Source organism: Abrus precatorius, unplaced genomic scaffold (genome assembly GCF_003935025.1).
Source record: "Abrus precatorius isolate BTA unplaced genomic scaffold, Abrus_2018 Scaffold7, whole genome shotgun sequence".
NCBI classification, from domain to species: Eukaryota; Viridiplantae; Streptophyta; class Magnoliopsida; order Fabales; family Fabaceae; genus Abrus; species Abrus precatorius.
Genome location: NW_020874417.1, coordinates 10,611,690 through 10,635,395, shown reverse-complemented (window position 1 = coordinate 10,635,395; position 23,706 = coordinate 10,611,690). Strand labels below are relative to the sequence as shown.

The window sequence follows — 23,706 nt, the reverse complement described above, 5'->3', positions numbered from 1 at the left end:
TTTTTATCGACCATAATTTTATTTAGACTAGTAATGTATGACTTTCATTATTAATTATTTCAGAAATTAATGGTTTTGTTTTGGCCGAAAGCATACGAACACAAAGTGTTGCCATGACATTGTCCTGATCATAATTCGGCAACCAACCACCTCAAATCACACTACTGTTTATCATACTTTAGGTACGAACAACGATGACTTCACCTGTGTTTTATTTTAATTAAAATGAACTTATTTTGTCCGCATTAATAATCATAATTTAAAATATCTGTCATATTTCTTCATAAAGAGTATATGATATCTTTTTCATAAATATAACTCAATGCTCGCATACTATCATCAGACATTTTGTATCAATGTCAACTAACATTCGTTTATTATTAACACACATTTTATAGTAATGTTAACTAATTTTTATAATTTCTTAAATATCAAATTATGCTTGATAATTTCATAGTTAAATTTCTTTAAAATAAAATTTTAGACACACCAATACGCTAAAAAAGAAATAAAAAAAAAAATACCAAAGAGCAACAACAATGTCAAGAATAACACTCGTTTACAGATGAAGCTGCGAGTTAGCTTCGTTGCTTGACAATTTGTCTTCAAAGTTTGTGCATAAATTGCGATTGATATTTTATTATATACGTTAAACAATTGATAAATAAATTTTTCAAGAGTACTTATATATAAAAAGAAAGATAAGGAAATAAAAGAAAAAATGCTCTTATAAGTTAAATTTATTTATTTATTTATTTAAATTCAATTAATTTAGGCTTAAATATATTATTGGTCCTATAAATATAAGTTATTTTGTAATAAGTCCCTAAAAATATTTTTGTTAAGAAATAATCATTGTAAAGTTAAAAATTTAGGATTTAATCCATGTCGTTAACCCTCCTCTGTTAAATGCTAAGCTGGCTAACGGAGAGTTAGCTCAACATTCCACGTAGCCTATTCGAGTCCTAGTCAGTTGCCTACATGGATACATACTTGATGAGATGGATTGCTGAGCTAGGTTGTAATGAAAAGTAAAACTCCAAATTTTTAATCTCACTTCATTGTCTTATGTTTAGGGCAGATAATGGAAAACCCTAATCTCTTATCTCACATTGTCATCTTCCTCAGAAGTATCTAAGCCGTTGAAAGGAGAAAAGCTACAATACAATTTTATGGCAACAAAAACTGCAAGCTTTAACATCTTCCTCAATAGTATCGAAGCCAGCATGACGACGTCTATGTGGTCATGGAGAATTGCTGGTCTTATTAACCTCCAACAACAAGAAAAATCCTGGAAGGACATTTTGGAGATGTCTAAATTAGAAAGTAAGTAATAAATATCCTTAATGAGTAGGGTATTTTTCATCTTTTTGAAAAAAATTTCTTACATTGGGTTAAAGGAGTCTTGTAATTTCTATGAATGGGCTAATGAAAGAATTTCTAAGGGAGTGAAATGTCTGTGTTCAAATGAGGTTCCAACAATCATTGAAGAGCATGTGCATAGGATTGTAAAGATAGAAAGGAAACTTTCATGTGAGAAGGCAAAAGAATGGATTCTGTGTTACATAGTTGGAGTTTCTTGGTCTATAATTGTTTTGTTGTTTATGTATATTGCCATGATAGGCTAAAATATAATGTATGTCCATGGCAGCAATATGAACTTGGAGTTTTAGAATTCTTCAATTGTGTTTAGCTATTGTAAATTTTAAGTTTGCAGTTGTGTAAATCTATTTAAGTATTGTAAATTTTAGGTATGTATTTCATGGTAGCTTTAGTCATGTAACTAGATTTTTCATGAATGAAATACTATTTTTTTTAACTGTGATATTATTGAACAATTGTGGTGTAATATTTGGCTTGTTTAAGTAATATGGGTTGATTCCAAGTCCAATTTATCTGACTATTTCAATGGATTGTAATTTGGGTTTAAGTAACTGTGGTGTGTAAAATAACCTTAATTTGTTTTATACATTGTTCTAGGATAAAAGTTGTCCAAAAGAACATGCTCACCACCAAAATAACATGCAGGTGTCCAGTGTTAACATCTAATTGCAATCTGCCAACAGAATAATATTAAACAAAAAAAATAGCAAATTTGTACATGTAAAAAAAGTGGCTTTGAAGTTATGTCAACAGAATACTTGCCATACGTACATCTAAAATAACCTTAATTTGTTTTGTGCATTGTTCTAAGATAAAAGCTGTCCAAAATAACATCTAACTATGCAAAATAGCATGCAGTTGTTCAGTGTTAACATCTAATTATGCAAAATAACATACAAAATAACATTAAATTTGCAAATACAGAATGTGACAATAATACATCAAGGATTACATCCAATTGTTTTGTACATAACATGGCATTTGTACATCCAAAATAGAAAATTCCCTATTGAAACTAAGTTAAGCTAGTTGTATTAAGCAGTGCAACAGAAATTGGGTCAACAACCACAGCTTCAGATTGACTTGCAGTAAGGATTGATGATTGTGATACTTGTAGAGTGTTTGTTAACCAGGTTGTGCTCTCTTTGGTCTACCTCTTCCTCTGCCTCTTCTTATTCATGTTCATGGCACTTGATTTGATGGTTCCTATAGGAAAAAAAGTCAATTTTTAAGGCATTCATTGATTTAAATTAGTCAAACTCTGCCATAAGAAGAAGGGTACATTCATTGGGAAGTTTTTAAGGCATGTGTCTTAGGGAACTACTATTCCAGAGACTTAAAGAAACAAAAGGCCCGAGAATTCCTTGAGCCGAAGCAAGAAAATATGTCTATGGGAGAGTATGTTGCAAAATTCCATGAGCTTATAAAGTATTGGCCTCATTTCCAGCACAAGGATGGAGATGAAGATTTGTGTGCCCAGTTTGAGAATGAAATAAGGCCTGAGATACGAGCAGCAGTCAGTGTATTCTAGCTGACTGATCTGCCAACATTGGTCAGTAAATGCCTTATATTTAAAGCCAATTATAAGGGCAAGACTGTAGATAGCTGGATTAAAGGACCGGTGAGACAGGACCGAAGGCCTCCAAAGTTCCCTAGAGGACTTTACTCTAGTGTTAACCAGTCTCAGTCAAGGGGGACTGCATTTTGTGGAAGTAGTAGCAGTAATCTCTCAAGAGGACCACCGAGATGTTTTAGATCATCTAGTGAGGAATTGCTCACAGCCACCATCGCCAAATCTACCAAAAAAAAAAATTTATTAACTTGTTATAATAAATTTTATCATACACAAAAATTAGTATTTTATATCGAATTATTAGAAATAAGATATACATTTTAAAAATTTAAAATTTTAGGACTTTTTGTTAATTTACTGTATAATATACTCAGTATTTTGGTGTCACTAAGCACTTAATTATCTAGTCAGACATTTGATATTGTTCTTCTAATATCAAGCATCACCGTATTTCCTTAATTCACCACCTTTCAAGTTTTATTTTTGTGTATGTCTTGAACTGTTATCTATAGATAATTTATATTATTAATTTTAGATGTGTTAGTTATTGAATTGAAAATTATAAACATTTTCATATATATTTAAGATTTATTTAATTCAATGTTGAATAGTGAACATGTTATAAATAATTTATAACACATTTGATGTATCTTGTTAATGGTTCTGGTATATATAATTTATAAATAATATGTCTAATTTTAGAAATAAAAATGAATAAATACGATGAATCGGGTCAACATTTATTCTTGGATGGTGAATGAACCATTCATCATGTTCAATGATTTTAGTCCAATTAAAATATGCTACCTAACAAACGAGTAAAAAGTGGGTATCTTTTAAGAAAAAAGGGCATGTTGAACTACAAAGTACAAGAGAAATTACAATTATGACCATAACGGCATCTTCTTGTAGAGACATGCAGAGAAGTGCATTCTTCAAATCAAATTCATACTTAAAACTTAATTGAGAGGAGGTGGTCGCCTACAAGGGCTCCGTGGAAATATTGGTGGTGACACTTGCTGCTTATATTGTTTGTACGGTTCGTTGTGTGACTCGTAATTGAATCGCCCAGTTAGCATGACAACTGCAAGGAACATGATCAGCAGGACAATTTCTTGTAGAGACATCTTTTATGCTTTTTAATTGTCATGAAACGCATCACCAATAACATAATAAACTTGCTTTTATACTACTAGTTGTGCTTACAAATTTTTCTAATTTTAGGTGTGAAAAAGAGCAACAATTTGTCAAGGTTAGAAATAAGTTGTTTGGCATGTGAATTTCCCTTTTGTCTCTGCAAATTAATGTCATATGATTGGGAAAAATTTGACAATTAAAGTTAGAAAGGAAAGACTATTCATGTGTAAGTCATTTCCGGTTGTTATAATAAATGTGTATAATCAATTTCATAAAGAAATTTTTCAACAAATTTAGATGAAATTCAATTATAAAATTATATTTTATTTTAATCCTTAAAAAAATTAGGATCAAATCAAATTATTTTAGTTCCTAAAAAGAAATAAATTGATAAATATGTTTTTAAAAATATATTTTGCTAATTTTCTCTCTTATATTAACATTAGTGGCTTAACACTAACAAATTTGCTCACATAACATATCAAGCATCGTATCCTTTATAAACTTGTTAGGTTGTTTATAATTAATTTTTTATAAAATTTGCTAATTTTTTATAAAAATTTGCTAATTTTTATTTAATATTCAATAAATATTTTATTTTAAAAATCCTGAATTAGGATATTAAAAATATTTTAATTTTAAAACAAAATATCCATAAAAACTCGCATATGTTCATAAGTCTATGTGAAACTCACCTAGCAGGTAATTGGTATTTATGCAAGCGCTGGACAGTTATTCATCCACAGTAGTTAGAGTATATTTGATTTTTATTTTATAAACAGTTTTTTTATTTTTAATAGTAAAATCAAACGTGCTTTTAATATGTGTGATTCCTTCACTCTACTATTATTCTGTTATAATTTAAATTTATTTTCTAAATTAATTTTATGTTTTATTTTTTTACTATTTTCTATTTATTTCATCCTATTAATTGACCGTGTTTAAATATTTAAATTATAATTAATAATACTTAAAATAGGACGGCCGCTGTGAAGTTGGTAACATTTTATACGAATTCACAACAATCGTACAATTATGGCTCTATAAACACATTGTTTGACAAAGTGAAAAAGGAAAGGATGCTGATCTGTGAATTCATTTTAGTTTCTCAAATTAATATTGCATCAAGTTCATATTAAGAAATTTCTCTAAAATTTACATGAAATGAAATTTAAGTATTAATTTTTTTATTTTAATCCTTTTTTTTTCATTTCCATGTTTTCTTTTATTTAGTTTAATTCAATGAGATTTATAACACTGTACTTTGTTGATGCGTTTGACAAAATTAGTCAAAAGCTAAAAAAAAAAATTATAATTTTAGATGTTAAAGGAGCAATAATTTTTCAATGTCAGGAAAATTTGTTGACATCTAAATTTACTTTTGTTGCTTATAAATAATTATCAAGAATTTTAATTGAATATTTATTTTTTGTATTAAGTATTTTGAATAAGACAGTATTTGACAAGGCAAGAAAGAACAGGTTGTTTTTACGTAAACCCATTTCCGTTTCTTAAAATTGTTATTATATTCGCCAAAAATTTCTCTAAAATTTACATAAAACCCAAGTTACATCTTATAGTTTGAAGGCATGCTCATAAGCTTATATTAGTGGTGGTTCAAGTGGAAGCTTGGTCAATTTTCAAGTTTGAGTTGTTTATGGTTTATCATGAAATTTGGGATTCCAGAGCCTAGGGAGGATAATTTGTATAGCTGATGGTCATGATGGGGTATATTGAATTTGCAGATCATAGAATAATGTATAAGGGTTAGTACTTAATGGCTTTGTGACGTTCATTCAAGGATGCTAAAAATTGCTTGAATCAAAGATATATAATTTGCACACAAAAATTGCAAAACGAGGTAAATAACAACCCTACAGATAAAAAATAACCTCTATATCAAAAATATTAAAACCCTTTTTCTTCAATTTTCTCCATGCACAGTAGCTCAACATAATGATTCAATATTTTGATTAATAGTATTAAATTTCATCATGCCTCCAAGCATCTTCCTTCAAAGTTCATTTAGTAAAATTGAACTCTCACTATTGATGAATACGAAAGGTTTAGAATAGTGAAAATTCAATAACAAGCTTTTACTTAGAAGTTAAGTAACTCATTGGCAAGAAAAAAAAAAACTTAAAATATGTATATAAGGGCATTGAACTTGCAAACAATAGGCATAAAGACAATCACGTCTCATTCACCAACAGAGTTTTTCACACATTTTTGGTAACATAATTGAAATTGTCACATGCATCCAATCAGTTGCCTCATCAATGTATCCAAAGTAAGCTTGCCTCCAACTCTTCTTCAACAATAAAACTCCAACTATTGTCCAAAACCCAATAGCAAATCCAAGCGGTATCACAAAGTAAAACCATACTTTCTCTGACCTTTCTTGTTTGCCATCTTCATCTTTATCTTCATCATCATTTATCTCATTTTCTATAGGAGTACACTTAAGCAATGGGTCACCGCAGAGAAATGGGTTGCCAACATAAGTATAATATGGATCATCAAGGCTTGAAAATTGATTTTCTTGTGGAATTGGTCCTGAAAGGTTATTGTAGGACAAGTTTAAGTGGCTTAAAAAAGTCAAGCTAGACATCTCCTTTGGAATTGTGCCTGAAAGTTGATCATGAGAGACATCCAAAGATTCCAATGACTTCATGTTCCCAATCCCTCTAGGAATTTCCCCTAACAGAGTATTGTGTGACAAATTTAGACCTAGTAATGCAGTAAGAAAAGTTATTCCTTCAGGAATAGGTCCCCTTAAACTATTATTAGACAAGTCCATGTTTACAACAAATTTTAAAATTCTATTATAGCGACGTTCTTTTCCTTTGATAATTTGACTGGCTTATTCATCATACCATTCAAGATACCCTGGCTCTTCAAGAGTGGGAAGTTGATGATTTATTTCCGAAAATCATTCCCGTGAAGTTTCCAATGCAATCAGGGATTGATCCCACCAACATGTTACTGGAAAGGTCCAATTTTTGTAGTTTAGAAAGTTGGCATATTTGTGAAGGAATGTCTCCATGAAACTTATTTTGCCTCAGAATAAGAATTTGCATCGAGTAAAAGGTGTCCCCAATCCAAGAGGGTATAATGCCTGACATTTGATTCTCTCCAAGATCTAAAATTAACAATTGTTTAAAATTTCTCAAAAATGATGGAAACTCCCCTTGAAGACTGTTATTGTTCAAATGCAACCATACTAAAGTGGAAAGAGAGCCCAATGAACTTGGAATAACACCAGATAATTTGTTAGAGGACAAATTTATCTCATTCAATCCATGAGTAGAACTCCAACAATTAGGAATTTTTCCAAATAATTTTTGTTTGCCTTTTCTTAAAACGTGGAACCTCTATTGTTATGTTTCATATGATTTTCTTCGATTCCTTTTCTAAATCTAGGTATGTTCTTCTGTTTCTTTTCGCATGGAATAGTTAAAATATGTATGTATTTCACACTTTGAGAACGGTATTATCACAGTGAGTTCTTATTGTTACTTTGATATTACGACTTTTGTATAAATATATGAATGTTTCTGTTTATTAATTTTAGACTTTTGATATATTTTTAATAAATATTTCTGTCACTTTTAAAATAAATTTTTATTTCATTTAAGCAAAAATATATTATTTGAACCAGATTTCATTTTATTATTAATTGAAATTTTAAAATGATCAAATTTTCTGAAAGAAATTTCAAAATTAATTAAATTTATAACTTGAATTTAGAAATCATAAGATGCATACTCTTATCTCGTGTTAGCCGTTCTACTTAATAGGGTGATAGAGTTATGCGATTCAATGCATATATTATTAATTTAAAATCAAGATATATATTTATAATCATGAAAAACAACTTCCGTACATGGATTCATTTAGCTACCAATATTTACAATTACAGTTGGCATTTAACTAATCTATTTATATATTAATAATTTTTTTGGTAAAGTATATATATCAATAATTTAATTTAATCATACATAATTCTAAATAATATGCCTAATTTTATAAATAAAAAATAATAAATAAGATGAATTGGGTCAACATTTATTCTTGAACGGTGAAGGAATCATCAAACAAACTGCATGTTCAATTATTTGAGTCCAATTAAAATATGCTACCCAATAAAAGAGTGAAAAATGAAAGCATGTTTTTAGAAAGAAGGCCACGTTGAACTACAAAGTACAAGAGAAATTGCAATTATGACCATAACGGCATCTTCTTGTAGAGACATGCAGAGAAGTGTATTCTTCAAATCACTCTCACAGACTAAATTGTTATAATTTAAGTCCAATTTAGTTTCAAACCATTAAACATAGCAAGAAGTTCAACTAAGTTGAGTTACTATGTTCCTCAAAACTATTGATCAGTGGTGTGTAGAACAAAATTGTCATCTTCATTGAATATAATAACATCATCATTGGAAGGTTTTCAAATATCAATGATGTATAGTATTTTGCTATCAATTTTATTAAGAAGATAAATATTAATTTAATTATGCAGTAAGCAGATTTTATACAAAATTTTTAGTAATTTGCAAGCACCGGAAGTGACGATGCAGATATCAGAGCTGATAATGACAAAAGTAGTCAATGGAGGCATAGGTCTTGGTGTGGGGGAGGAAGGTTCCCCTATCAGAGGCTGATCATCTCGCCACAAAGTTTGTCAGCATTGGTGTCGGCAAGGACGAGCTCCAGAGTCCAGAGGATGGTTTGGGGAATAGCTATTCCAATATTTCTTAAATATCTTATTGTATTTTATGATGATAAAAGTATGTTAAAATTCCCATATTCTAAACATTTTTTATTTTAATATATTGGGTACCTAAGTGGTATACCTTTGCCTCATTTGATAAATGAGTGTGAAAGTAAAACTTATCCCGATAAAAGGGCAACTTGTTTCAAATTTGTCTCACGTTGATTTTTATTAAGAGAATTACATTTTTATTATTAAAATTATGAGGTAAAACTAATATTTATTTATATACAAATAGAAAAATAAATTTAAAAAAAAATCTATAATATATATGACAGATTTACATCCAAACACACAATTATTTAAATTTTAAAAAGTAAAACTAGACTTATTGTCGTAATCAACGAAATTTGTTAAAAAAACATCTTTTATAAATAAAATATTTTCTATAAATTAGAGAAATTTTTTGCCAAAGTTTATTTTTAAAAAATATTAATTTTTTTTTAAAATAATATGATCTTTGAAGTCGTTTAAGTACAGAAGGTATCAATACTGTAACATTCGTTTGAATTACGCTTACCTTAAATTAATTATTCAAATTCATTATAACTTTAAAAATATTTATTTAACCCTGAAATAATAATTATGATTATTTTTTATTTTTAAAAGAAGAAAATTTATTGATTGAGATATTAATTGTTATATTAGAAAAGAAAAAAATAATTTAAATTTTTTTTTTTACTTGACAGTTCTTACTCTTAATGGTCTTCTCCAAGTGCAATGAGACTCAAAGTTATATGGTTCTATCATAAAAATTATGAAGTTGGTTGATTAAAATTAAGTTTGATAAAAAAAAAATTATTTTAAGATTAAAAATATTTTCATAAAATTATAATATTTAGAATACAAGATAAAGTGATTATATACGTATCTTACAATAAATAATATAAAAGATAAAGGAAGATCAAATAGCTACATTACAGATCGTTAAAAATAATTGAATAATTCAAAAATATTTTTATTTATAAATGAAAATTTTAAATTTATTCTTAAATTTGAAGATTCATATTAAAAAAATAAATTAAAACAACATAAGCTATGTATGAATCCTTTATATTTATTGAATAATTGAAGACAATGTAAATTAATATCGATGTTGCAAAAAGATTGTATAATAAAATGAAAAATAAATTTAATTTAAAAAATAACTTAAAATTGATAATATTTACTGAAAGAATTAATATTTAAGTTGATTAGTAAAGATAATTATTTATTTTTAAAAAATTAAAAATATCACTAGATAAGCTTATATTGCATGAGATATAAGGTAACATTGATACATAATAGTCTTATCAATTTAAAACAGATAAAGGTAAAGAGATGCTATAAGATAAAGTTACAAATTGCTATATTAAATAATAATTTTTTTTATTTTAATTAATTAATAAGTAGATAACTGATTTTTTATAATAGAGTAATATTTGAGAGAGTATGTTTTTAATTATTTATTATAATAAAAATTAAAGAAAATATACTTAACTAAGTGATATATATATATATATGATTAATTAGAAATGAATGTGATTTAATCTTAATAATTTATATTACTTAATAATTTAAATAGAAGATATTTTAGATGATAAAACTTAATTAACTAAAAATAATTATGTAGTTAATTAAATTTAGAAGTTAGATTTAATTTTTTAACATATTGATGGTGTATAAAATTTAAGGTAATATTTGTACACATAAATTTTGACAATTTATAACACATAAAAGTAACATCGCTACATTTTATTTTTGAAAACTAAAAAATGTTTTTTTTTTTAAATCAAACATGCTTTAAGTCTTTTTTAAATATTTAGATAATTTCTTAATTAAATGTATGATTTTTCATATATGTTTTATAGTTTCTTACATATATTCTAAAACTCAATTGATCTTCCGACGAGCAGATGTGATATGTTTTTCTACCTTTATAAAACAGCCACCCTTTAACGCCCCCTATTCAGAAATGCATTTTCAATATCCATTTGTCGAAGGCACCATCTTTTGGTGAGAGCTATGCTGAGAACAACACTGATAGTTGTTGGCTTCACCCTTTAGCTACAAGTCGTTCTTTGTATCGATTTAAGTTGCCATCAGCATTTGTTTTTTCTGCTTAGTAGACTCATTTACAATCAATAAGGTTGGATCCTAGGGGTAAGGTAGTCAAGCTCCACCTTTTGTTTCTTTAAAGTGCTACAAATTTTTAGCATCCATTGCCTGTTTCCAATGAGGTATTGTGAGGGCGGTTTTGATAGATTTTGTCTCAGTGAAGATATCATCGTTGGTGTGTGTGAAAGAGGCTTTCACATTTAAGACTTTGGGCTTCCTAATAGCATCTCCTCTGGTTATCATAGGATGAGTGCTTATCGGGTGAGAGGTTGTGTTTGTTGGATTAGGTATAGGGGTTGTAAGGTTTATGTAGTTTGGGGTTGAGCAGTATTGGGAGATGAAGAATTTGGAGGGACATCATCAGTATATTGCTGTAGAGGATGTGGTGAATGTAGGATAGGAATGCATGGTAGTGGTGTGTGGGTGGATAGGTCAACAGTATGAGTAGCATCTGCAAAAAATGTAGGATTACCAGAGAACGAAAAAAAAGTCTCATCAAAGATAACATGTCATGATGTAAAAACCTTACCAGACTTAGATAAATAAAGATATCCCTTATAGGTGGATGTGTACTCTAGGAAAACACATTCCTGTGACCTAAATTGAAGTTTATTTTTGTTATAAGATCTCAGGTTAGGGTAGCAAGCACATCCAAATAGTTTAAAAGCTGAATAATCAGGTGTTTTTAAAAAGAGAGTTTTCATTGACGACGAAAAATCGAGAGTGGGAGTAGGCAGTTGGTTTATGATATGAACAACAGAATAAAAAGTCTCTCCCTAAAATTTGAGAGGTATAGAAGCATTAGCTAGCATTGAAAGTCCTACCTCAGTGATATGCCTATGTTTCCTCTTAGCAGGCCCATTTTGCTCATGAGTAAATGGGCAACTGAGTCCATGAATGATTCCATGATCGTTTAGAAAACTAGAAAATGTAGTAAATTCTTTACCACCATCTGTTTGTAAGCATTTAATTTTTAAATTTAGTTGATTTTTAACCATTTTCTTAAAATGTATAAAGCATGAAAAAGTCTGAGACTTGTACTATATCATATAAATTCAGGTATATTTGGAATATAAATCAATGAAATAAATGTAATATCGGCTGCTATTGGAGGAGGGGTTTGGATAAGGTTCCCAAATATCAAAGAAAATTAACTGTAATGGTTGACTATAAGTAGTATTAGATGAGGGGAAATGGTAGATTATGAGATTTTCCATAACATGTCTTATATATACTAAAAGTTGAATTCTTAGGAATAGAAATATTATACATATTCAAAAAATGATGAACAATTTTAAAATTTGCATGGCCTAGTCTGAAATGCCTTAACTTGTACATACTTGGTTTTTGAGAGTTACGAGTACTAGAAGTATTTGTGCTATATGTAATACCCCGAATTTTGTAATATTGTTAATTATTAATATAATATTTATATGAATTTTCATGTGTTTGATATATATATATATATATATATATTATATACATATATAGGGTGATGAGAATATATGTATATGTGATGACGTAGACTTGTATGAATGTGTGAATGCGAGTATGAGCATGTGTATTGGTTTGTGGTGGAATTGAAATTGTTGTATATGATTGGAATTGGACTAAAAATAGGCTAAGTGTGAACTACAGAGACACTCTCACTGTAGTGAGAGGATTCTCGTTGTAGCGAGAGTGTCTTGGGCGTAAGGGGTGCAACTGTTGCGTTCTAGCTGTAGCAAGAAGGCAATAGAGAGGGGTGCATTTTGGGTTGCAATCTTGCTGTAGCGAGAGAGTCTCACTGTAGTGAGATTCTGTAGAAATTAGAGTGCAGTTTCCAAAAGGATATTTGAAGAGTCTAGGGCTTGAAAAAGTCATTCTCACTCTTCTCTCTTTATTTCCCTTTCGATTCTCTCAACTCAAAACTCATTCTTATGATTAAATTACCTCCTAGGCTATTTGGAAGTTAGATCGAAGGTTGGATTCTTGTTTAGGGCGTTTGGAGGTAAGTTTTAATGGTTAGGGTTTCGGTCTCTCATCTCCATTCTCTATTTTCTTGGTTCACTTTGAGTTCTCATGGAATTTCTCCATGTATTTAGGACAAAGTTTGTGTGGGGGACGCTTCCTTTGTTGCTTGCATTGTGGTTCTTCGATTTGAGGTCAGGGAAGACTCTATCCTATCTTATTTATGCTTGAACTCTATTAATTTCCTGTGTGATGTAATGTGGATGATTGAAATGTAGGAAGATGTATGTTTTAATGGGATTGACTTGATTGTGATGGATATTGAGCATAATGTGTGTGATGTAGCAATTTGGTTGTGATGGAAATTGATATTTATTATAATACCAATGAAAGTGGGCATATGTGCCATGTGTGAATATAAATGTTGTGATGTAATAGAGAATGTGGCTAAAAATGTGTGTGAATGGCATGTTAAATGCGATTATGAATATACTCGAAGCTATAAATGGTTCAACGATACACTAGGAGTGTGAAAGATGGGGGCGGTAAGAATACCTTGGGAAAGAGAGGGTGGTGGTGACCAACAGCGAGCGTGGGTGCACCACAGGCCACACACTCTCCTCCTGACTCGGCCTCAAACTAACACCTTTGCCGAGGGGCTTATGATTGCACACGTTGTATCCGTGAGGCAGGGGTTACCAGCGACCATCCATGGTGTGAAACTGTGATCACAATTCCACAGTGAGCGTGGCTATGTGCAGTGAGCACATGTATGTGTTGTGGATTGTTTGATGGTACAGTGAGCACACCTGTATGTAGATTGATATGAAAATATTGAAAAGTAATGAATGTGTTAATTGATGCATGACTCGAATTTAGAAATGATTGTGTATGATATGCGAAGGTGACTCTCTGTACTTGTGTGTGATAATGTAGAGTACTCACTTTTACATTTTTTTTTTCAGGTGACCAAGACAATCAGCACCGGACTTAGTGAAGAGATGGATGACACTTCTACAGGGCTTAGATTTATTTTAAAATATGATGTAATTGAATTAGTCTTATAATAATTATTTGATATAAATTTGTAAACCCTTCTTATTTTGAAACACTTTGATGAAACTATGTGTTGGGAAATTATATTTAAAAAAAATTATTATTCCCATTTTTTAAAATTTATTATGTTGAAATTAAATTTAAGGTGTTACAATTCTGGTATCAGAGCAATCATCCAAACTAGACTGGGATATCGAGCTGAAGCGTCCAAACTGAGTTTTTATATGTTTTAATTACCTGATGTATAAACATTGTTATTGGTCTAATGAATCCAGTGTAGTTTGTTGAATTGCTTGCCAACTTAGATTAGAATGACTGGTAGAGGTAGAGGAGTTAGAGGCACCAATGATCTCATGGAGTGCATGACTCAAATCCTAGAGGCCTTGATGCATAACTAAGGCGGAGAGCCGGCTAAGTACCGAGGGTTGTCTGCCTTCACTAGGCACGATCCTCCAAAGTTTGAGGGTGGATTCGACCCTGAGGGAGGTCAGAGGTGGTTGGCGGATTTAGAGAAGGTTTTCAATGCAATGGGGTGCTATGAGGAGCACAAGGTTGCCTATGTCACATACTTGCTGTATGGAGAAGCGAAAGACTAGTGGAGGTTTTCCAGTCAGACCTAGCTACAAGAAGGTGGCTATATTTAGTGGGAAGCTTTCAAGGCAATTTTCTTAGGGAATTACTTTCCTTGTGATCTGAAGAAGCAGAAAGTCAGAGAATTCCTTGAACTGAAGCAAGGAAACATGACAGTAGGGGAATATGCTGCGAAGTTTCAAGAGTTGATGAAGTACTGGCCTCACTATCAGCACGAAGATGGAGAAGAGGACTTGTGTGCTCAGTTTGAGCATGGGTTGATGCTAGATATCCGAGCGGCAGTCAGTGTGTTTCAACAGACAGACTTGCCCACTCTAGTGAGTAAGAGTAGAATCTTTGAAGCCAACTCGAGGGGCTAGACCGTGGACACTAGAGGGAGTGGCCCAGTGAGACATGAGAGAAGACCCCCTAGATTCTCAAAAGGGCCATACTCGAGCTCCAGTAATTCTCAGTCTAGAGGGAGTTCATCCTAAGAGAAGAGCAGTGAGAATGGCTCAGGATCAAGCTCTTTCAGAGGGCCGATCAAGTGCTTTAGGTGTGGAGGACCACACATAGCGAGAGACTATCCACAACCACGAATAAACTGCAACAACTGTGGCAAGTCGGGACACACTGCTAATGTATGCTGGGCCGCTAAGAGGAGTGGCAGTTCAAGTATAGCTCAGAGGCCTGAATCAAGAGGGAGCATGAGGACGAGTACGGGGTTGATACTGAGCATTCCTAGTAGAGTCTTCTTTTTGTTTGATTCGGGTGCTACATAGTATTTTCCATCTGTGAATTGTGTGAAGAGTCTGAATTTATATGTGACTGAATTGCCATGTAATGTTGTGGTGACTACCCCTACGGGTAAACCAGTTGTAACGTCATGGGTGTGTCTGGGGTGTTTAATAATGGTGCTTGGTAAGGGGTTTGAGGTGGACTTGATCTGTTTGCCTCTTTCTCAATTGGACGTAATCTTAGGAATGGATTGGCTAGTTGCCAACCATGTGCTGTTGGACTGCAGAGAGAAGACTTTGATTTTTGGCAAGTCGATGTCAAAAATTTCAAGACTCTTGAGCCAAGGTGCGTGGGAGAACATAGTGAATGTTAAGGCCTTCATGGTCATTTTCTCAATGAAGGTTGAAAGTGTGATGGAGTCAGAGTATATCCCGGTGGTGAGGGACTTCTTAAAAGTCTTCCCTGAAGATGTTTCCAAGTTACCGCTGGAGAGGGAAATAAAATTCGCTATTGACCTCATTCCGAGAGTAAGCTTGATTTATGTGGCACCATATAGGATGTCACCGGTGGAGTTGGCGGATGTTAAGAAACAAGTGGAGGACTTGTTGTAGAAGCGGTTTGTGAGACCGAGTGTGTCACTACGGGGAGTGCCAGTGCTCTTGATGAAAAAGAAGGATGGAAGCATAAGGATGTGTGTAGATTATAGACAATTAAACAAGGTGACAATCAAGAACAAGTATCCATTCTTGAGGATTGATGACTTGATGGACCAATTGAGAGGAGCTTCGGTGTTTTCCAAGATTGGCTTGAGATCGGGGTACTATCAGATCAGAGTGAAGGATGAAGATGTACCCAAGACAATATTTAGGACGCGGTATAGTTACTATGAGTATTTGGTGATGTCGTTTGGGTGACCAATACACCGGCGGTGTTCATGGCTACATGAACAGGATCTTCCTTGAGTTTTTGGATAAGTTTGTAGTAGTGTTCATTGATGACATCCTAATTTATTCAAAGACTCAGGAGGAGCATGTCAAACACTTAAGGATCGTTCTGCATATTTTGAGGGAAAGGTAGTTGTATGCAAAGTTCTCCAAGTATGAGTTCTGCCTGTCTCAGATCCAGTTTCTGGGGCATGTAGTGTCTAAAGATGGAATCATGGTGGAGCTTGCAAAGATGGAAGCGGTAGCTGAATGGCCAAGGCCGAAGAATGTAACTGAAATCCGCAGTTTTTTAGGACTAGCGGGCTATTACAGAAAATTCATTGAAAGATTTTCTAAGATAGCTTTGCCCTTAACAAAGCTGACCCGCAAGGGAAAGGAGTTTAAATGGACTAAAGGGTGTGAAGTTAGTTTCCTAGAGCTGAAATGTAGGAAGATGTATGTTTTAATGGGATTGACTTGATTGTGATGGATATTGAGCATAATGTGTGTAATGTGGCAATTTGGTTGTGATGGGAATTGATATTTATTGTAATACGAATGAAAGTGGGCATATATGCCATGTGTGAATATGAATGTCGTGATGTAATTGAGAATGTGGCTGAAAATGTGTGTGAATGGCATGTTAAATGCAGTTGTGAATATATTGAAAGCTATGAATGGTGCAACGATACACTAGGGATGTGGAAGATGGGGGCGGTAGGAATACATTGGAGAAGAGAATGTGGTGGTGACGCCAACAGTAAGCGTGGGTGCATCACAGGCCACACACTCTCCTCCTAACTCAGCCTCTGACTAACACCTTTGCCGAGGGACTTGTGACCGCACACGTTGTATCCGTGAGGCGGGAGCTACCAGTGACCATCCATGGTGCGTAAATGTGATCACAGTGCCATAGTGAACGTGGCTACGTGTAGTAAGCGCACGTGTGTGTTGTGGATTGTTTGATGGTGAAGTAAGCACACCTATATGTAGATTGATATGAAATGTTGAAAAGTAATAAATATGTTAATTGATGCTTGACTTGAATTTGGAAATGATTGTGTATGATATGCAAAGGTGAGTCTATGTACTTGTGTGTGATAGTGTAAAGTACTCACCCTTACATTTATTTTTCAAGTGACCAAGACGATCAGCACCGGGCTCAGTAAAGAGATGGATGACACTGCTATAAGGCTTAGATTTATTTTGAAAATATGATGTAATTGAATTAGTCCTATAACAATCATTTGATATAAATTTGTAAACCCTTCTTATTTTGAAACACTTTGATGAAACTGTGTTAGGAAATTATATTTAAACAAAAATTATATTATTCACATTTTGTGAAATATATTATTTTAAAATTAAATTTAAGGTGTTACACTATAAATAGAAACAGAATTACAATTTATCATAGAAGAAAGAAAAATGTGCAGGAAGAAGCAGTGAGAGAAGCATCATCAAATACATAAAGACTATGTCTCAGCTTGCCCTCGAGAAGTGGTTCGCTAGTTTCCTGAGATTTGATACAACACCTGTCAGGGAAAAACTCAAAGAAAACATAGTCGTCTTAGCAAATTGTGAAACACTAAGCAAATTCTTAGTGATAGTAGGAACATGTAACAATTTGTTTAGAAAAATAGGTGAGATAGAATTATGAGGGAAGAAATAAGATTTACCTATGCTTCTTATGGAAGAAGACTCATCATTGGTCATTTTCATCTTTGTGTCACCATTGTATGGTACCTTACTTTGTAAGTTTGAAGGATCTAGTGTGACATGGATGGTTGCACTTGTATCAGGGTACCACAATGGATCATAAAGAGTCTGAGGAACTGTCATACATGCTGAAATATTGTACTGTGAATAAGAGAGTTTTCTGTAATCATAATAGTGTTTTAACTCGCAGGATATGTAGGTTGAGTATTGGAGATGGCATTGTCCTAGTAATGAGATTGTATGGAATGATAACATGAGAAAACTGTGTGACCAATCTTGCCATAGACTTGACATTGTGGTTTATTGTAGCTTTTGCCTCCACTGTTGCTGTTTCTTCCAAAACCTCTACCACGACCCCTAAATTTATTTTTTTCTTTTCTGAAATTGGTGTTTCCTCTACCATGAAACCTACCATATGGATTTTTGCCAAATTTGCTTTGCATATGAGCAAGATTAACCTGTGAATTCTGCATGGTAATGATATCTTATTCTTCTTTCTTGTGATTTTCTATTATGTTTTTTAGAGTGGCTAGGATAGTTTCGATCTCAGTCACAGTGTATGGACCAGTTTGAGAAATTATCGATGTAACTAAGGAATTATATTTGCTTGGTAAATCATCAAGAATAATGGAAATATGCTCATCGATGTCAATAGGAGAGCCAACAGAGGCAAAAGTATCAACAATTTTCTTTATGGATAGGAAATAATTATTCAAAGAACTTGTCTTTTTTATGCTTTGAGTTGTGTTTTGAGTTGAGTTACCTTTGCACAAGTCTGTGATTTGAAGTAAACTTGCAAGGTGCTCCAAATTTGAAAAGCATGATTATACCCTACCATTCTTGCATGAAGATTCAGCGGTACGGATGCCAGAAGTCATGTAAAGATCCTTTGATCTTGTTGATCCCACGAGGCATATGCATCAGTGATCATATTTCACTACTAAAAAACCTGTATATATAGACGAATTTACAGACAGATTTTGAAATTACAAATGAATTTACAGGCGGACACAAACCGTCTGTAATATTCTCGTCAATAAAGAATTACAAACAAAAAAATTCATCTATAAATTACAGACAAAAAAATTCGTCTGTAAATCATAGACAGAAAAATTTGTCTATAAGTCACAGACAGATTTTTTCGTATGTAATCTGTCTATGATATATTTTACTACTATTGATATTTTTTGTTTATATAGATAGTTATTTGTACTTGTTCGTGATTATCATAATTTATAAACATAATAAAAACTATAAATTGGGCATATAAACATTCAAAAATGATTTATAAAATATAAAATTTAAATGTCATTACAAAAGAAGACAAAAATATCCAAATAAATAATGTTAAAAATAAAATACAGGTGTTCATCATGAATAATCTGTATGATCATCATTCGAAGGAGTATCATCATCAGTAGATGAGGAGTCGGAAGAGGAATGATGCATGAAGTTGAAAACTAGTGGTGCTAGAGAAGGTGGGGGAGAAGGAAGAGGTGTGGAGCTACTTGCTTTCATGAGCTCAAAATAAGCATGCATCTGCTGCATTTGCATATGTTGTTGGACCTCCCTTTGCATTCTCGATGCCACCTTCTTCTCTATCTTTTTCTCCATTTTCTTTGTCCACTTCTTCTTCCATGCACTTTCCTTGGTCTTCCACATCTCCTCATTCTGCTTTTGGAGTTCTTCATTGAGGGCATGGACCTGAGTGCAGACCATGTCCTCCACTTCCTCAGGTGCAAGAGAAAGGACATCTCCAGTGACAGATGGAGGGGACATGGAGTCTGCAAAGTAGCCCCCCATGCCATAAATGTGACCTTTATAAAGGCCACCCACTCTCTGTAACCACATAGCACCTCATCAACTGACTCTGAATCCTAAGAAAATGCCTCATCAAGCCTTTGAACATAGTCATCCTACAAATCAGTTCAGATAATTATATATTAGTCTGGAAAAATATTTAATAAATCACTAATAATAACATATAGTGTCAATAAGAATGACTTACATATGTGGCCTGAGATCGTGTATCAACCTATAGGTTTTTGTCTCCCATGCGAGTGTGTGTCTCCTTGAACAACTCTCTAGTCGTAGGTGGCCTCTTCAACGACTTTTCCTGCAATTCGAAATAAATCACAATCTCAAATATGAAATTATAGATAGAGTATAATGAATTTTAAAATCACATACCAAGTTCGCCTTAGTGTCAGCCAAAGTCGTAGACCCACCAGTATGTAGTGATCCCCCCCTTATTAGATGTCTTGTTTGTCTTGTTATTTACGGAGAGATTTTTAAACTCATCCGTACTCAATACTCCTGCAAGGCATGAAGAAAGTCGGGTGCTATCCAATCAGCAGCAGAAGGGTCCTGACAAGTCTTAGTGTACATCTGTCTTAGTCGCTTTGCAGTGCGACTCTTCCAGGCCTTGAAAATCATCTTTTCGTCCTGGGGAGAATGGAGAAGTTGCTCTACATAATCACAATTTCATTAGAAGAGGTACAAATAATCATATGTAATTACACTTAGTTAAAATTAATACACTATTATTACCTTCCAATCTTTCAACCATTCCATCTTTGTATTCTTCAGCACCTTTGCAAAACTTGTGTAAGGCGCATCATACGTCTTCTTAATGGTATCTGTGACCTGGTGGAGACCTTTCTGTGGTAGCATCCAACTGATAACACAATAAAATAAAACAATTATTATAACATTCACATAAAATACGCAATGTTCAACATATTTTGAAGGAAACTTACCAAGTGGACCCATCCCATCTCAAAGTTTGTAATGATCTCGATGATGTCTGTGTCTGTGATGACGACTGCCCACTTACAACTGGGACAACAGTGGATCCCTCTCCTGTGCCCTGTGTAGTAGGTGAATGTGTGGCCTATGTAGTAGGCAGTGCAGAGTATGAAACTCACTATACTGGAGGAGGAGGAGCAATATACCTAGGATTGGGCACCATGATAAATTGCTCCTGCCCCCTAACCTGGGAGGTCAGCACTATAGCTGGTGTGGAGGTCGAAGTGGAAGCAGTGGGTGAAGAAGTGTTACCACAATCAGGACGCTGAGCAACACCCTTCTTACCTTTACTTGCCATATCTGAATCAAATAGAATATATGTTTAGAGACAAAAACCATTATAAAATATGATTAACATTGGTGATAACTCAAAATAAATAATCATGAAAACATAGTAAATTGACAAACCTACTTAATTTACCTTATTTACTTTGATAGTTGAAGACTACCTTCATCATCACTCGATGAAAGTTCATCCATAAATCCTTCCTCCTCATCTTCAGTCATGTCATCCATTTCATTATTTCTCAAAACTTGGGTAGGTGGGTCAATTATTTCAATTTCATTCAAAGGAGAAGATAAATTTGGAGAGACAACAATATCTATTACTACATGTGAAGGGATTGAGTCATCAATTTGATATGCATCTTTATCACTTACTTCATCACTTTCAATTCGACCCCTTGGTTTATTTTTTATTACAATCCTCCAACTTTTATTATATTTTCTAGGGTAAGATAAGAAATATACTTGTCTTGCATTTTGTGCAATGATGAAGGGGTCAAAGCCTCTAAATCTTTTAGTATGGTTAATCTCAATTATATTGTAATAGTTATGTTTACGTATCCCTGTTGGGCATGTTGGATCAAACCATTCATACTTAAATAAGACAATCCCTTTTATGGTTTCACCAGCATATTCAAGCTCAACTATTTCATGAAGTTTTCCATACCAATCACAGTCACCATCACTTGAATTTCCTCTCACACTAACCCCACTATTATCTGTTTTTCTCCCTTACATGATTCAACGGTTTGGAATCTATATCCATTAACAAAGTAAATTGGCCAACAATATGCTTTATTTTCTGGACCCTTGGACAAATTATATAGGTCAAGATCTGTGATACCATTACTAAGATCACGCACCTACACATACCATTAAATATGTCAATTGATTGAATACAAAATAATATTAAAAAGTCGATAAACTAAATTGTTAGGGAAATTTCACGACATACATAACTTTTGAACCATGATGGAAATTGATTAAGGGATTCGTGACCATATAATTATTCAAAATATCTGTAAACATTGCAACATCATTAATTAGATTTGAATCACCTTGATCGGAAAAAGCCATTAAAGCAATCATAAGTCACTTACGTTCTGAATGGTTGAACTTCATCACAATTTAAAGAGATGTGCAAGTGTGCGACATCTGATTCATCACCTAAGATCCATCGTTCTTCGCATTTTCCCGATACACGACCTGGTTGGTTGAATATAGATAGAGTTGACTCATTACTGCTTTCTCCCTCATCATCATTTCGACCAACCCTAGTCCTCCTAGATTGACCATGAGGTTCAAAATAGTATGTGCAAAAATTTGATGTCTCCTTTGATATATATGCCTGACATATGGATCCTTCCACTTGAGCTCTATTTTTCATAGTCCTTTTAAACCCTTCAATTTCTCGTTCAAATGGATACATCCACTTGTATTGTACTGGTCCACATACACGTGCTTCATACGCTAAGTGTATAGGCAAGTGCTCCGTGGAGTCAAAGAAACTAGGGGGAAGTATTCTCTCTAATTTGCACAAAATCACAGGAATATTTTTCTCCATAACTAATAGATCTTCAACCCTGAGAGTAGGTGAACACAGGTCCCTAAAGTACTCACTTAACTCAGTCAATGGCTTCCAAACATGGTTAGGTAGTTCCCTAAATGCAGCAGGTAGAAGACACTCCATGAATATGTGGCAATCACGACTTTTCATTCCAAAAAATCTTCCTTGTTCAACATTCACACAATGACTAAGGTTTAAAGCGTAACTGCCAGGCATTTTTAAGTCCTTCACCCACTTACACACATCTTGTCTTTGTGGTAAAGTCAGAGTGTAACTTGCCTTTGGCTTTGACCATCGACCATTTGCAAATTGTTCTAACCTCAATTTTGGACACCTACAATATTCTTCTAAATCTTGCGTTGCCTTGACATTATCTTTAGTTCGATCAGTGTCCATTACAGTATTCATGATATTGTCAAATACATTTTTTTCCACATGCATCACATCTAAATAATGACAAACTAAGTTATCCTTCTAATATGGGAGCTCCCAGAATATACTTCATTTGGTCCAATTATGTGTCATCCCATAAAAAGGAAACCTAATGGATTTTCCTACTTTTGTTATTTTTGGCAAGTGTCTAACTCTATCTCATACTTGATGACTGATAGTCATATTTTAGTACATCTTTCTCTCCATGTTTTTAGTTTAATTGAGCTTCATTAGTGCACTATTTTGATGTGTTAGTTTAGATTTGTGTTAGTAAGTCATTTAGGATTTAAATGCAATTCTTTCTTAATTCCTGCCATAATTTCTTATTTTGACACACTTTCTTACAAAGACCATATCTGGAGGTACACTGCTCAGAATTGGACACAATTGGTGTCCCTGGAAAGATAAGACAGAGATCTACAACTTCTCTGTTTGGAGAAAAGCCCAGTTCGAGCATCTGTAGGTCCAAAATTGCGTCACAATGTTCCCTACACTGAAATTTTCAGAATTTGATTGTATTGTTGATTTTACTTGGTTAGGTGTTTAGGAACCTGGAGTTGGGCCTTAATTAAGCCCAATTATTTTGTCTTTAAATAGAAGTTATGACTTCATGTATGAATCCTCTTCGCTCATTATTTTTCAGAATTCAAAAAGTCTTTATTTTAAATTCTTTCTTTTATTTTTGTCTCTCT

The 23,706-nt window shown here is 33.0% G+C and overlaps 1 protein-coding gene across 1 annotated transcript in view; it reads right to left on the bottom strand.

Moving 5' to 3' along the window:
• Nucleotides 1–6,296: 6,296 nt before the first annotated feature.
• Nucleotides 6,297–23,706, bottom strand: part of LOC113871462 (receptor-like protein 46) — a 68,549-nt gene continuing 51,139 nt past the window's right edge. Inside the window, 1 exon segment of the mRNA XM_027508557.1 lies at nucleotides 6,297–6,912. Within this exon segment, the coding sequence (XP_027364358.1) occupies nucleotides 6,297–6,912 (616 nt within the window).